Raw genomic sequence first — 17189 nt, forward strand, 5'->3', positions numbered from 1 at the left:
TAAGCTGGAATCATGTTGTATGCAGCCTAGGTTGAAGGCATGACCTGCTTCTGTTTAACAGATTCCCTCAATAATAAATAGGAACCAAGTTTGTACCTAACTGTGAATTTGTGCAAAATGTTTTCTAGATCAAATCAATGGACCTCCTACTACTTTAAGAAAGGCAAGGCTGGGTCTATTTTTGATGGCTGCCTTGACTTATTTGTGTTTCCTGTATTCTTTTCAAACACAATAAGAACCAACTTTGTACTCTGTTAGATGTTTTTCCATGTTGGATCACAGAATTGACTAAAACAAATAATCAAATAAATAAAATGTTCTCTCGGCTTCTGCTTCTGACTGCCCAGTATGACATTATCTTCTATTTTTAGGAATGTATATATTTAAATCAAGTGTTTTAAAATGTTGTCTTAGTCACATGAATGTCACATTGAAAGTGTGGCTATTAGATATTTAGATATTATTTTACCTATGAATCATTGATTCATCAGTTCCTTTTACTTGTGGCAACCACAGAATTATACTGTATGACGTTAGATATTATTATCGCCAAAGAGAGCCGTATTTTCAAATGTTTCTACAGTCTTAAATTAACTGCTATTTTTTATAAGGTGACAAAATAGTGATTATGATAAGACATGTTCAGAGTAAGACCTTAAATTATATTACTTTGTTTTATGGTTTAGCCATATAAAGAGGTCTTTTTCTCCTTCCAGAAAAGGTGTTCATTAAATAATGGAGGGAATATGTCCTCACATGTTCGTTTCCAGTGTTGTTTTGTTATGGGAATCCTGCTCAAATGGGTTTTATTTCATCATTTTGCTCTTGGTTGTTTTTGTCTCTTTGTGTCGAGTGTCGTAGAAGACGGTTGTGTTTTGTAGCATAAGGCTCACGTATGTTTCATACAGATAAGAGGTGAGACAGAAATATTGATTGTGTGTTTTCTTTCTTTTTACAGCAAGAGAAACCAAAACTAATAGACCCTCTGGATTACGAGGCTGTTATTTCTGAGCTTGACGCTGAATTTAAAGATGACCCCTTGAAGGATCTTATAGTGTTCCCAGATGAGGATTTCTCGGTTAGTATTCTAAGCTCTTTATCAAATTAAATCCTGTAAAACACTAATCAGTACAATATGTAGTCATGCTGAAAGAAACCTCTTTGGCAAATGTTTTGACTAGAAGTCTATCTAAATGTCTTTAGCACTTTTGATTATGGGGCATAGATAATCTTGCAGTGACATGGATATAACTACTGTAAATAACACCCTAGGGTCCAAACATGTGCAATTACAGTACACAGTGCCATGGTATCACCATGTAATTACGCCACAGTGTTATTCATCCTGTCCATAAAAAAGATACAGTAGTTACCATGTAAGAAAGGGAATATTTGGTAACTGCATAGTTATTACAAAGTTATTACATGGTCATTCATTCCCTGCAGTCTAAAATGCTACAGTGTCTTCAGGGGTGAATGTCTTCATTTCACTCAGCAAAGACATTGAGAAAGAATTTTAAATGTCTGTCAAAGAAAGTTTATTTTAGTATAAGTACATATTTATCAAGTAACAGAAAACAATATTTGCTTTCAGAAACGTACCAAATCCGGTTATAGATACATTATCTGCTTTATAAAAAACAAATGTCATTAAAATGTGAAGCACTGCAGTAGTGTGTCTGATCTCATGTCATTCCTCAAGCCAAGGCCTGTGATCGCAAGAGGAAGTGGTTTTATGAGTTCTACTGAACACGCTCAATTAATAGAGTCTAAAAGGGAAGCTCAAAGTAGAACTGAGGAAGAGAGTGAAAATAACAATTACCATACTGTAGAGAACCAAACATTTAAGACCATCAAACAGTAACACTTACAGTGTATTGTCAAGGTGAATGACATGAGATTAATGTTTAAAGGGGAAGCATGTTAGCGGTGCACTAAAGCACTGTACACTGGAACCTGTGCTACACTGATATGCTTCCCCACCTTTCTGCAAAACATCAGCTTTGAAGAGCATTTTCTGAAACATTTGGCATTAATATCAGAAAGCACTGGACATTTCTAAAGCAAGCACTTAGAATAAGCTGCAGCTCTGCTTATTTAAATACAACTTTCAAAAAGTAGATTCATCCAGATTAAATTAATACAGATGAATAAATCAAACGGCTTGTGTTTTGTAGACAGCCACAATTTCTTGGGAGACGCAGACCTTGTACTCCACTGTCCCAGAAGATGCAGAAATGCAGGCTGAAAGTCTCCTGGTCAAAGAGGTGAGCATCATGACTGGACTACTTATGCACTCGTATCTGACACAGCACTCATTAACTACTAGACAATTAAAGACAATGTTAGTTACGAGACCAGGGCAGTTTATTAAAGACAAGATCAATTATCTACAGGTAATAACTGCTGTGGAAGATAGACGCATTTACTGAAAATGCTTGTCGATTGTTTATTTTGTTAATATTATTTATACATAATATGATATATATAGATATATATTATATTATAATAGATATATATATAGATATATATATTTTATAATATATATATATATATGTATATATAGTAAAAATTGGTCTGGATCATTTTGAAATGTATGTTGCCATTTTTAAAGGGAGTTTTAAGACTCTAAAATGTGCTGTAGGACAATGAGCTGTGAGGATCCATGAGGTTTATAACACTTTCTGAAGCCCATGTTTAAACCATACTACATATAAAACAACCCCCAGATGGTAGTGTTCTACAGCACTGACTGTACCAGGACGAACAGAGTTTATAGCAGAACACAACTGCTGTGTATCTATGCTGATAGATTGGCACCATGGCCCACTTTGAGTTTTGAAAATTATACAGTCAAATCCTGCTATGGAATTCGAACACTGAAGCCTGGGGTTGTTCTTTACATGCAAAGCTTGCATTTTTCAGAAGCAGTTAGCATGCCATTTGTCATCATTAACTGCAGATTATATTGCTGTGAAATTATGATCACATCATACAAAAAAAAAATAGATTACACGCCATTTCTATTAAAAAAATTACTAGAAATACCATTACTCTCCAAGTATGTAGTGCTTTTCAGAAGCTATTAAACCCCCCACATGTTCTAGTTTGCCACAAGCCAAGTTACACACAAATTATGATAAAGGGCTGTGCACTTGGTAGAGTGGCTATGGCTTACACAGGACTTGCCTGGAATCACAAACACGTAACAGTAATGCCATGTCCTAATTCAGCCACTGGTATTGCTGCAAGCTACAGTGATACTTTTAGCCTCTAATTGTTGTCACTATTTATTTGTAACTCGTTAAGGGGTGGAGGGGGTAGGCAGTTGGAAGTGGAAAATTAATTGATTAAAGGGCTGGGTGGCGCTGTGTGCCAATTATGATTGTCATGAAACTGAATGGCAGTGCCACTGTATTTAAATTGGGCAATAGTAGATCCATAAGTGCAATCAGCTGGTTCTGTTCTTCGTCAGGCAGCAGTCCATCACCAGTCTACATGTGGAGCAGTTTCACAATCAGTCCATTTAAAAAGTTTTTAAAAAAAACAAAGCAAGTCAATTTATATGTTTTTCCACTTTTTTTTTTTTTTTTTTTTATAGCCAAAAAACACATTCTAGTAGCACCTTCTGATAACTAGAAATATATATTGCTGTTGTACATTGTGGCCATTTTACATTTATAAATCTTTTTTTGTTTGTTTGTTTTTTAGTTTTGGAACATTTTCCACCTGTCCCTTTTTTTGTTAAATTAATTTGGCCAAGTAAAGAAGTAACTTTAAGTTGTGGTTTGTAACATGCATAAAAATAACTAAATACACACTAGTAGCAAAGTTCAATGTTTCTTAAAAGACCCCTTGCACGTGCTGGCCAAAGGCTGATGAAATTACCCACGGCATTGCTGACTCATAGAAAGATGAAAAAACTCAAGTTAAAATGGTTTAGTGTTCATTTTTTAAACATTTACATCACCCGTGATGTACTCCACCCTTTATTGCTTCTGACCTCAATAACATTAACTGATATTGGATGTGCATGGTTTTTTAATTGCAAAGCACAGAACAGGCACACACTTCACTATGTGAAAGTTTGTCTTTCTGCTGGTGTTTAAGATTCAGAAGTTTGAATGTAACAATCAGGTTGGTTGTATTCAGGGCAATGGTGGTACATTTTAGAATGTTATTATCCATTTCTAACTGCCTGTACCTAGTTTCATTGCAATGAGCATTGCCATCTGACCTTTTAATGGCTTTGTATTTTATCAATGGATGATAACAGCCCCTTTTATGTCATCAGCAAACCAGTGGTGTCACTAGGATTTTTTGTACTGAGGTTGTGTGTCCAGGGGATTGACATCACCCAAGCATTTCATCAAAACCAATTTGCAGTTTCAGCTGGACAAATTATTTAGGAAAATTCATTACAATTGGAAAAGTCACTGTCTGGGTATATGAACAGAAAGCTTTATGTGTAATACGACCTCCACTATACCCCAGTATGAACAGGGCCTTTGCCCATTTTAATTACAAAATTATAAACAAAACAAAAAAGGCACAATAGCCAAAACAAACATTTAAACAAAACAGAATATATACTTTTAGACCTAGCCGCCGGTTTCATACACACAATACGCGACATCTTAAATTCCCCTAAACTCCAACGATATATATATATATATATATATATATATATATATATATATATATATATATATATATATATATATATTAATATATATATATATATATAATACATTTACATGTACAACATATACACCCACACAAACCTCATCTCGAACACTGACATTAATTATCACTAACACTCATGAACACCTATTTTATACCCGGATGGCTAGACCCTTAATTAACCATTTAACCATTTATTCAGTTGTCAATTCCAGCCACATTCCCACGTGTGTTTACAGGGAGGATTTTAATTCACTTCCTGCCACACGCCACACAGATCAATGCTCGGACAAAAATTTTACCCTGCCTTGCTGCCACACACCTATCCTAATACTAACGCACAATAACCATAATAACACCAACAATACAAAAACAACACAAATAAACACAGGGGCGGGGTGTACCCCATCACACCCAGTCACAGAGGATTCTGCATCCCAGCAGGGGATTATAAGAGATGGGTGTAAAGATGAAAATTCTCCACCCTTGTAAGAGCATGTATTGAAACCAGCTGGGTTGTACATGATATATAAAGCACAAAAATAAAGATGACTTTCTTTAGAATTCAGACAGGAGCTTTCCAATGATCTCTTTATAGCTGAGTGAACTGTAATGAGTGAACTGCAATATGAATTCAGAAAGACTTCATTGAATCGTTAAGCAAGCAGACTAGATTTGCCCTTAGGTGGTAGACGTACTGTGAATAATTATAGCAGTGATCAAAAGTAGTCTGTGCTTCAATTGTACTTAAATGTATACTTAAAAAAAAAAAAAGAAGTAAAAAAAAAATAATAAAAACTCAACGTTAGGTTCCAATGCTTCAGGGTTTAAGCTCTATTAGCTCTAATAAATGTGACAATGACCTTGAAAAGCTGACTGGTGTTGTGCTTTATACAGTGTTGTCATGGGTTTACGTTTCTTTGTGACAGACATATAGTGGAGGTGCAGGTGCCTGTCACCTATTTGTATCCACTCGTCCAGTTTTGAAGAAGTTTGGTGTTGGGAATTCCTTGTCGTAGGTTCTTGATCTTATCAGTTGTATTAATACCATGGTGGCTTACTATACTATACTGTTTGCATAAGAGCTGGTCACTGAATGACTCATGATGCATTTGTTTAAAGGACGCCTTTTATTTCTGATTTTACTGATCAATGAATTCTGCTGTAGGCCAAACATACTGTTATTAGTCTTTGTGTATCGTCAACAATTTTTGGACCATTGAAACTACACCCACACAAACAGATACACACAGTCACATGCTGTGCCACAATCTGAGGAGGGGTCAATTAGTTCTCTACTGTTTTGTTCGGTGTGTCTTCGTAGATGGTAGTTGTGGTGTAACCTTCGGCATCTGGGATTTTCCAGATGTTTAAAATGAGAAGTGAAAGAACTTATTTATCGGATGTTTAACGCACACATTGTACTTTTGAGCAGGTGAGCATACAGGGGATAGAACTGCATTTTTTAATGCAAATATAACAATACAACATTTTGTTTTAAGTCGGCACGTAAGCCTTGCCTTTATACAGTGTTTCAGTAGTGGCTTTGTGATTCATGTACTGAGTTACACATAAATGAACCGAATAATTTTTGAGGTTTACATTATTTTAAAAATGGTGGTATATCTGTTGTCTCGAAAATAGCAACAGCATAAGGCTTCTATAATTACAGAGCATTAAAAAAACATGTAACACTATCCATTGAAGCTGTGTTGCTTTCACAAATAACCATATTGGTTGAATTTATAAAATTCAAGATCTTACAAACCCTCTTTATTCAGAGCAAATAGGCCTTATTTACATCATCAAGTACGAATCTTTGAGATTTTATCCGAAGAGCGTTCTATTGTGCTATTTATAATTGTCCTTGCCAGATGAGCAATGCTGAATGTCATTAAAATGTCTGTTTTGTAAGGCATTTTTGACGCACTGTATAATACATTTTTAAAACACTATCTTGAGATTTTTGTTTTTTTTTTGTTGTTCAAGTTGACGCCTCATTGGCACAATGGCAGTACAGCAGTACATGTGATTTTCTGGTCACTGACAGCAGTATGGCCTCACCATGTGTTTAAGGCTTTCTGTATATAATGATCTCTTCCAACAATGATATGTGTTTGTATTTCTTCTTTCAGGCCTGTAAATTCTACAACTCCCAGTGGCATGTTGTCCATTATAAACACGAGCAGTATTCGGGAGATTATCGGCTATTGCCCAGGTAAGGGTTCTTTTGCAATGCATAAGAAGCAATGACTGGAACAAGGCTTGACTAACTTTATAAGGTTGACCATTTTAGTACAAAGTGTGTATTCTATCTGTATTTGCCTAGCTGACATGAACCAAGCTCAGTGGAAATCTCTTAAGCACTGATCTTCAATGTCAGTGCAGTGACACCACAATGGTAATGGATCTGACTGTTGGGTAATAGTATCTCAAGGGCAGCATTGGTAGAATAGTGGTAGCATTTGACAATTATATAGGCAGGGTGAAATCTTTGTCAGAGCATTGATCTGTGTGGTGTGTGGCAGGAAGTGAATTAAAATCCTCCCTGTAAACACACGTGGGAATGTGGCTGGAACTGACAACTGAATACATGGTTAAATGATTCATTAATGGTCTAGCCATGAAGGTATAAAATAGGTGTTCATGTGGATTAGTGAGAATTAGAGTGTGGAGAATTAATGTCAGTGTTCGAGATTAGGTATATATATATATATATAATATATATATATATATATATAATATATATATATATATATATATATATATATATACAGCTCTGGAAAAAATTAAGAGACCACTGCAAAATTATCAGTTTCTGTGGTTTTACTATTTATAGGTATGTGTTTGGCTAAAATGAACATTTTTATTTTGGTTTTATTTTATAAACTACTGACAACATTTCTCCCAAATTCCAAATAAAAATATTGTCATTTAGAGCATTTATTTGCAGAAAATGACAACTGGTCAAAATAACAAAAAAGATGCAGTGCTGTCAGACCTCGAATAATGCAAAGAAAATAAGTTCATATTCATTTTTAAACAACACAATAGTAATGTTTTAACTTAGGAAGAGTTCAGAAATCAATATTTGGTGGAATAACCCTGATTTTCAATCACAGCTTTCATGCGTCTTGGCATGCTCTCCACCAGTCTTTCACATTGATGTTGGGTGACTTTATGCCACTCCTGGCGCACAAATTCAAGCAGCTTGGCTTTGTTTGATGGCTTGTGACCATCTTCCTCTTGATCACATTCCAGAGATTTTCAATGGGGTTCAGGTCTGGAGATTGGGCTGGCCATGACAGGGTCTTGATCTGGTGGTCCTCCATCCACACCTTGATTGACCCGGCTGTGTGGCATGGAGCATTGTCCTGCTGGAAAAAACAATCCTCAGAGTTTGGGAACATTGTCAGAGCAGAAGGAAGCAAGTTTTCTTCCAGGACAACCTTGTACTTGGCTTGATTCATGCGTCCTTCACAAAGACAAATCTGCCCTATTCCAGCCTTGCTGAAGCACCCCCAGATCATCACCGATCCTCCACCACATTTCACAGTGGGTGCGAGACACTGTGGCTTGTAGGCCTCTCCAGGTCTCCGTCTAACCATTAGACGACCAGGTGTTGGGCAAAGCTGAAAATTGGACTCATCAGAGAAGATGACCTTACTCCAGTCCTCTACGGTCCAATCCTTATGGTCTTTTGCAAACCTCAGCCTGGCTCTTCTTTGCTTCTCATTGATGAAGGGCTTTTTTCTAGCTTTGCACGACTTCAGCCCTGCCCCTAGGAGCCTGTTTCGAACCGTCCTCGCCGTGCACTTCACCCCAGCTGCCGTTTGCCATTCTTTTTGTAGGTCAGTTGATGTCATCCTACGGTTGCTGAGTGACATTGGAATGAGTTGGCGGTCATCTCGATCAGTGGAGAGTCGTTTTCGCCCTCTGACGGTCTGTAGCTTGGTTGTCCCCAATGTGTGCTGCTTGACCTTGTTCTTATGAACCGCCGTCTTTGAAATTTTAAGGATGGAAGCAACCCGACGCTCACTGTATCCCTCTGCCAGTAAAGCCAGAATTGAACCCTTCTTTTCCTCACTCAAAACTTTCCTTTTCAACTCTTTGGGCATGGTCAATAGTTATTTTTTGATTCCAATTACTTTTGAGGTACTACTAGCACTGTTTTGCCATCCAGCTGGTCCTATTGCAAGAGGATAGTGATGACCACTGGAGTGGTTTTTATACTTTTCCTCGTTAAATAAGATTTGGTTCAGGTGATCCCCTAATCAGTATCTCATTCAGTAGAATGAGGTGTGCCTGCCATACATGTAGAGATGCTGATTTAAGAAAAATTTGCAGTGGTCTCTTAATTTTTTTTCCAGAGCTGTGTATATATATATATATATATATATATATATATATATATATATATATATATATATATATAATATATATATATATGATATATATATATGGGCATATTAATGCACACTGACAGTAATCCATTGCTTTGTGAATGACAGCCTCTGTGTCCTGTGTTGTCCAGATAGACTCATGGATGGACAGACACTTCAAATCTATTTCAGAAAGGTTTATTCCACTTTATCGATGTGTGTGTTTCTTTTGAGATAACTGCCTGTGAATTATAAATAAGGTTTCCCGTAAAATACTTTTTGCATTTTTCTAACTGTAATAAGAAAGACCATTCCGTTATATAGCAGTAACATTAAAAATTAATACTTGAACACTACTACAGTTGTTTAGTGTACTGAACTCGCTCTTAAATAATGTAAAAGTGATTTAATGTAATTTAATGGACAGCCAGACAGAGCAAAATGCAGTGCTTGGAGAATGAATGATACGGTTGTATCGATTCATTGAAGACTAAGGAGTTGAATCTGTTTTGCATGAGCTAGTTAATGGGCAACTGGGCAATGGCTTAAAGATGCATTTTCGATTTTACAGGAAACATTACAAACCAGAGAAGCTGCCATCACATTCTTTTGAAATCGATCATGAAGACGTTGATAAAGATGAAGTAAGTACATCACCCTCAACCTACATCTGTTCATTGTACACCTCAACATATGTGAATAGCACACAGATTTACAAAAGTTAATTCATCATATTACTGTGATTCCTAGGACAGGCCCCTTTCTTGATTGTTCTGACATGTATGTAATTATATTTTACTGTTATTCATCTCATTGTAGTGATTTAGACAGCTCCTGGCTATTATGTGATTTGGAGCATCCAGCATCCAGTGGTGGCTATTTCTGTACCAGTTGTATTTCAGGCTAGAACTCCTGGAAAATCCTTTACCATGTCTGGGAGGGGAGGGTCAAGGCCCTATACTTGACCTATACTTGACCAACAAAGCTGAGAATCTCTAACATATTGTTTAGTTTAATATAATACATTTGAAACAGAAATTGTGTAATACAATGAGATGGGGTGTCTTTGGGTGCAGCCTCATAAAGCTAACATTGCTTGTCTTCACAGGACACGACATCCCTGTCGTCTTCTAAAGGAGGAGGTGGAGGGGGAGGAGGGTTTGGCGTTTTCAAGTCTGGCTGGCTTTATAAAGGGAATTTCAACAGCACTGTGAACAACAGCATCACTGTTCGGGTATGTATAGGAACTGCCACTGCTTTGTGTGCTAATATTAGCTTCGCATCCCCCACATGCATCATGACACGATGTCTGTGCATACAGTGCATAGGCTTAGCTGCAAGTGGCAGCGTGCAGGTACTGTCAACTACTGGAGCACACACTCAAAATGTAAAGAGGGCTCTGCTCACTACATGTTAACTCTTAAGTTTAAAATGTATGCCACTGTCTGCTAGTCTGGCATCTGTTTATTTAACTGCAGTGTAGAAATGTTTCATGCATATGAAACATTTATTAATCAATCATATATATTTTTTTTTAAAGTTATAGTTAAAGCTATTGATAGGGGAACATTATTTTGTTCAAAATAATACAAATCTGACATGCAAAAATGTATTTGTGATTTAGAAATTGCCTTAATTAAAAAAAATACTTATGTTTTTTAAAAAAAAGTATGTATACATTTTAGAAATTTGTAATATTTGTTTGTGTTTGTTTTTTTTTTCAGTCATTCAAAAGGAGATATTTCCAGCTCACACAGCTCTCAGATAATTCATACATCATGAATTTTTACAAAGATGAGAAAATCTCAAAAGAGCCCAAAGGGTGTATATTCCTCGATTCTTGTACTGGTGTGGTGCAGGTGAGTTACAGTCCCATTTGAACTCTGCTTTATTAAAGCTGGTCTCATTAACAGAGCTTCCCTGTTTCTTGGGTACCATCAACGGTTTCAACCAGGAGCACAATTTTGCTTAATTGTATTGTTTTTTCAATGCGCATAAAACAGCACGTCTCTGAGACACAGTGTGCAGATACAGTCATTGCTCTTGGGTCTGTCTTCATTACCAGACTGCAATGCAAATGGCTAAAGACCAGGGCTGAAAACTGCTGCCTTAGAAGTATCAGGCTGTAATCAAACCAACCAAGGTTCAATAGTGATGCACTCATATTGAAATAAGTAGAATGGTGGAATGGAACTGGATAATGTGTGACCATAAAAGTTTCCTCTTTGATAAAATTGCTGTGTTATATGTGTCCCTCAAAATATGCTACCCATGAAATACTACTACTACTACTACTACTACTACTACTAATAATAATAATAATAATAATAATAATAATAATAATATATAATAATAATAATAATGAAGCTCAACAATCCTGTTTTAATACCTGTGCCTTTATACTTTGTATTCATAATATTAGCTTTAAAAAATCCCAAAGCAAGAATGTAAGTTCTTGATGAATTTTGAATGCTCCTATATTAATAGTCTGGCAAGGTTTAAAAGGAACTGTAATGCAACTGTTGCTGTAAAAAAAAAAAAAAAGGATCCTCCAATGAGACACTTTCTGTGACAATTATTTTTTTCACTCACTCAATTTTCTACCTAAAAAAATAAACTAAAAAAATAAATAAAACAAAACGTGCAGGTTGATAAAAGGCTGTGGAAAATTGGTATCTATCTTTCTATCTATCTATCTATCTATCTATCTATCTATCTATCTATATATATATATATACTATATATATATATATATATATATATATATATATATATATATATATATATATATCTATAGACTATCTATCTATCTAGATAGCTAGATAGATATGATAATAACATTGCTAATGATCTAATGCTAATTTCTTTAATCAAACACTTTTACAGAACCACAAGGTGAGGAAGTATACCTTCGAGCTGAAAATGAATGATGTGACATACTTTGTCCTGGCAGCTGAAAATGAGCAGGATATGGACGACTGGATTTCCACCCTGAACAGAATCTTGCAGATCAGTCCTGAAGGGCCAATGCAGGACAGGAAAAGCATCGACCTCACAGACAGTAAGCCAGGTGAGCCGCGAAAATATTTCTGTGTCATTGACACAGAAGAGCCTATGGCAGCTCCTCTTAGCATGGTAATAAATGTACCTTTTCAGACTGTAATACGACTTGTCTCCATTAAGGAAGTGCCCTAGTTCTTTAACCCTTGTGTCTATGTCCCTCTTTTCTGTGTTTGCACTGGGCAGGCTAGCTCTTTCTTGGGAGCTGCTGTCCACTGTTATCCTCAAACACTCTGGGTACCATTCCCTCTAAAGTCAGGAAGTCAGAAAGACACCCTTTTTTGGCTATTCAGTGAGTTGGCCCTATTCACAAGACTTTAGGAATTGTTTTAAATAGATATTTTGAGAATAAACTATCCCACTCTCTATGGAGTTGAAGCTTGATTTAATTAATCAATATGGGCTTTAAAAAACAGTCCTTAACTAATATTCCTTAAAAAAAAGTTTGGTGAATATGACCTCTCTTTTACTTTATTACAAAACATGAATAATTATTGTATGTGTTGTATATAAACTTATTGTTCATGTTTTCAGAGCTTCCTAATTGTTCACAACTAGAAACCAATTTTAAAAAACTTCTATCAGCGACTGATCTTCAAAATAAACGTTTGTGTGAGCGAAGCAAGTGGAAATGGTTTCTCTTATTACTGATCTCTTTAAATTAGAGTCAGCTGACATGACGCCATGTGAGAGCTGCCCTCCTGAAGCAGACCAGTCTTCAGAAGACAGTATAAATCCAGAACTGGCAAAGGTAACTGAAGACTATTCAATGGAATGTGTTTTGTTTCCCTTCACAATATCAATGCATGTGAATGTCGATCAAGCATATTCAGTTATAAAGTGCCAGTTACACAGAGGTTTCTATGTCTTCAAAAAGTATGGACAAATGAAGCTTGTTCTTTTATTTCTGCAGTACCTCACTGAAACAGAGGACACAGTTAAAATGGCAAGAACAGAGAACAGACTTAACTTGTTTTCACTTGATCCTGACTTACCGGTAAGTGCTGGCATTGTGGTGGAGTATTAACTGTCGACTAGTTTAGCATTAGTCATGAACTAGCTAATGTTGTGCTAGGCAGTATGGTCCAAGATCAGCCCCAGGGCCTGTTAAACCAGCTGAAAATGTTTCTGGTCTTTTGAATGCAAATGCAATTTAATTTCTGTTTGATCTTAAGGCACCGAAGGCGCAGAAGTCTGAGTTTTCATCAAATGAGTCCATAGTGAAACCTTTGGAAGAGAAAATCGGCAAGAGGCTGATGATATCATGTAAATCCCTTAACCTAACACTGCAGGGCTGTGTCAGTGACAGTGAGACCGGACCGATAACCAATGTAAGTTTGATATCCTTGCTTCAACCAAATCAATTCATGGTTTTCAGTCCTCATCACCTTTCACCAAATTAAAACATACTCCTATGATTGCTCTTACTAAGAACATATGGAAATATGAAGATTCCAAACCTGAAACAGGTGGAGAGGGGGGGAACTGAAAGTGGGTGTCAATAACCGAAAGTTGTGTAAAAACATGTTTGTGTCCAAAAACGCATCGTGTAACCAGATCCAATTCCTATATACCTCTAGTTTTGATCATGCTGAGCTAATCACAAGTCTCGTCCACAAGGCTTCTTGTATTATGCAGATATAATCCAAGCTTTTTGTATCACACAGATCAGACAGATCCCAGTTGGTGCCCAACCTGCCTGAGGGTTCCCATGCATTCTTTAACATGGCGTCTGTAATGCTTGCAACTCCTCAGATCGAGCCATTCTACATCAGCATCGCCCTGTTTGATATCCGGGAAGGCCGGAAGGTGTCGGCGGACTTCCACGTGGATTTGAACCACGACCTGGTCCGGGAGATGGTTTCAGGTTCGTCGTCGGTGGTGGAGAATGGGGTGAGCTCTCCAGCTGAAAGAAGACCAGGGGAATGTCAGCTGAGAGGGCTTCAGGAAGACTGGCTGCGCTACCCAAAACAGGTACACTCCGGCTACAGCATGGATTTGTACTGGAAAGAGATGCAGAAATACTCACGTGTTACAGCACATGAACAGCAGTTACAACTGAATAAAAATGCATTTTCCCTCCTGGTTTTCCTAATGCTGTTGTTGCTTCAGTTATAACGATTACTGATTACAAATACAAAATTGTGTAGTGATGTTTGATTAGCTTTCACGTAAGTGTTCTACACTGCATGTTCTGTTGCTTATTTGAATGACCTGAACTTTGTAGCAGTGTCTCTGCTTGGTACTCCATACAAGTTATGCAGATTGTGTGCCCTTAATTTGTGGAGCCGAATGCAAGTAGACCTGAGCACCCCTCCTCTGAGAATTTCTGCCCTGCATTTCTTCTTATAATAGGGGGCTTACATTCTAAAATATTTTTTTTGCCGATGAAAATTCTTTGGGATTGGATACAAAGAACGCGTCATTCAAGCAACCTCAAAAAACGCTCAGTGTTGTTTCAGATAAGCTTGTAATACCTTAATAAACGATGCCAATCTGGCTTTAAATCCGCTGTTAATTTAACCAGCTTGGGATTTCTCTTGCAGGCGATTTTCTCAGTTACAAACCCACACTCTGATATCGTTTTGGTGGCCAGAATAGAAAAAGTGCTGATGGGGAGCATTGCCAGCGGAGCTGAGCCGTACATAAAGAGTACAGACTCCAGCAAGGTAGCACGACTCCTTAAGTGAAACTGCTTCTGCTTTAGCATGCTTCTGTTACTTCAACTTGAGACGACTTCATCAAGTACCTGAAAACGGTGGATTACAATGGAAAGAATGCCCAGATACTGAATATAACACATTTTTCTGTCATTTTCTGTCATTTCCTATAATGAAAGTTACATTAGATCTTCAAAAGTCTGTTTAAGCTCAAGGATGTTCACAAGGGGGAAAAATACATATTTTGGTATGCTCATTGTATGTAACCAAACACATATCAAGCTGATATAGTCAGCATGGGCTTGTGAAGTAACAGCTACCAGTATCTTAAATATAAAATCTATTGAGGCACTACATTTTTTAATGGATTTTGAGAAAGCATAACAAAAGGGATAATACTATATTATATTCAAATCATGTTTGCAACATTAAAATAATAATAATAATAATAATAATAATAATAATAATAATAATAATAATAATAATAATAATAATAACAGAATGTTCTTGTTTCTTTGGTTTTTCCAGACCATCCAGAAGACGCTAAAATCCAACAAGCAGTTTTGCAGCAAGCTGGGCAAATACCGAATGCCGTTTGCTTGGTCAATAAGGTAAGGCTAAAAATAAGTGTTAATGCAATACCAGTGTGTGAAGTCTATTTATGACCCACAGCCCTACAGTCAGTGTTACATTACTGTTCATATCTAAATAATCGGTAAGATTGTGTTGCACATTAACCAAAGGCTTTTGTGGAAAGTCTACTTGTTACTAATGCTTTAATGTTTTTCTATGCAGTTATGGTCACAGCGGATGCACAAGGATAAATAATTTAATTATCTAGATTCCGCAGCCTACTATGCTACATTATTTCACAAGGCAGCATGAATTCACACGTGCAGAGATGAGCAGTGCTTAAATGTACCATAACAGTGATGAGGCTACCACTAAAATGAATTATAGTAAGTGAACTACTGGAAGAAGGCTGGATGATCTGGATCTGGATGATCCACGGTCCATAGAAAACTTTTTTCCTGTTGAACGCTTCCAAGCAAATATTGAGAAATGTTTTTGCCCAATGATATATATATATATGCTTCCTTGCTATAACGCTGGTCTCCGGGGACACACCGGGGGAGGTGGTGCGCGCCACGGGACACAGAACAACACATATCTGACTAAAATACAAAATAAAATAACTCCTTTTTTTATAATGCACGTATAGTGAAGCAAACATTTCAGTTTCTGTGAATTAACCATGCATAAAGCATTATGTAATCAAGGATAGATTTTTTTACAAAAAAAAAAAAAAAAAGGTAACATTCCCATTCGTGGATTATTTTAATGAGCTATTTTAAACGATAAATAGCCTGGTAAAACAGAGGTCGGGAGTTCAGTTCTAAGTGTCAGACATGCAAACCAAGTGCGAGAAGGAGAGCTGGTCGGGTGAGGGGAAGAGGTAATGGGCTCGTCCCAGTCTGCCGGAGCGGGGCTGAAGTGAAGCTGTAGCGTCTCGTCTCCCTTAGAAAGCTGCAGCTCCTCTCACAGCAAAAAAGTAAATACATTAGGAAGTATAACCACATAATGTGCCTAATGTTTATTTAGTTATAAAACAACTGCTGAATAAGATGTCTGTGTTATAAAGTGCCAGCGCAACTTTTCTTTAGTTCAGATACTGTATCAATAGTGAGAGACAGAAACAGAAGTTAGACTCAGAAGCTGTTTACAGTTTGAACAACACCGGTACTGTATTTACTGTAGAAATATTGCATGAATCACTAGTATAGAGAACTGGGGGACATGCTATAGGAGCATTATATCTACAGCTATGGACAAAATTTGGCCAGAAGTTTAGCATCACCTAGAATTTTAAGATTGAGACATAATTAAAAATATATATATGTATGTGAACGTAATTTTTATCTTTTATTTAACCCAGAACCAATCAGAATGATTGCGTACATCATAAAACAGTAAGGCAAATGTAAAAAAAGATGTTAGAATTACAGCTATATATGGTACTCTATGCACAGGACTCTTTAACTAGTGTTTTCCTCCACATTGCTTTGCAGGCCGGTGTTCAAAGACAATCAGGGCACAGTGGATCGAGAGTCCCGCTTCTCACCCTTGTTCAAGCAAGACAGCAGCAAGGTTTCCACAGAGGATTTACTCAAATTAATATCTGAGTACCGGAGGTAATGACACACAGGCACTGTTCTGGGAATCAATGCTCTGTCTGTCTACCCCAGGAGCTTTTAACATATTCATTTATTGTCAGTAGGGCAGAGAAGACCAGCAAAATGCAGAGCATACCTGGCAGTGTGGAGATCACTGTGGACTGTGTCCCGATGGAGCACCCAAGTATGAGCTCCAGCATTCATTCTTATATCAGCGGATTAGCTTGCTT

The 17189-nt window shown here is 37.0% G+C and overlaps 1 protein-coding gene across 13 annotated transcripts in view; it reads left to right on the forward strand.

The window, feature by feature from the left end:
* The window catches only part of LOC121326771 (dedicator of cytokinesis protein 10-like), an 87998-nt gene that overhangs the window by 37653 nt on the left and 33156 nt on the right, over positions 1 to 17189 (forward strand). For 8 of the 13 annotated variants that reach the window (XM_041270246.1, XM_041270250.1, XM_041270251.1 and 5 more), the window contains exons 2-16: positions 959 to 1078; positions 2178 to 2267; positions 6819 to 6901; positions 9637 to 9709; positions 10174 to 10299; positions 10790 to 10924; positions 11952 to 12135; positions 12791 to 12876; positions 13039 to 13122; positions 13301 to 13456; positions 13881 to 14099; positions 14672 to 14794; positions 15314 to 15396; positions 16855 to 16977; positions 17061 to 17143. In XM_041270246.1, coding sequence (XP_041126180.1) covers positions 959 to 1078; positions 2178 to 2267; positions 6819 to 6901; positions 9637 to 9709; positions 10174 to 10299; positions 10790 to 10924; positions 11952 to 12135; positions 12791 to 12876; positions 13039 to 13122; positions 13301 to 13456; positions 13881 to 14099; positions 14672 to 14794; positions 15314 to 15396; positions 16855 to 16977; positions 17061 to 17143 — 1768 coding nt within the window. The remainder of the gene's footprint in view (positions 1 to 958; positions 1079 to 2177; positions 2268 to 6818; positions 6902 to 9636; positions 9710 to 10173; positions 10300 to 10789; positions 10925 to 11951; positions 12136 to 12790; positions 12877 to 13038; positions 13123 to 13300; positions 13457 to 13880; positions 14100 to 14671; positions 14795 to 15313; positions 15397 to 16854; positions 16978 to 17060; positions 17144 to 17189) is intronic. The other 5 variants (XM_041270244.1, XM_041270255.1, XM_041270253.1 and 2 more) reach the window with 1 other exon arrangement.

The sequence above is a fragment of the Polyodon spathula genome, chromosome 14 (assembly GCF_017654505.1).
Source record: "Polyodon spathula isolate WHYD16114869_AA chromosome 14, ASM1765450v1, whole genome shotgun sequence".
NCBI lineage: Eukaryota > Metazoa > Chordata > Actinopteri > Acipenseriformes > Polyodontidae > Polyodon > Polyodon spathula.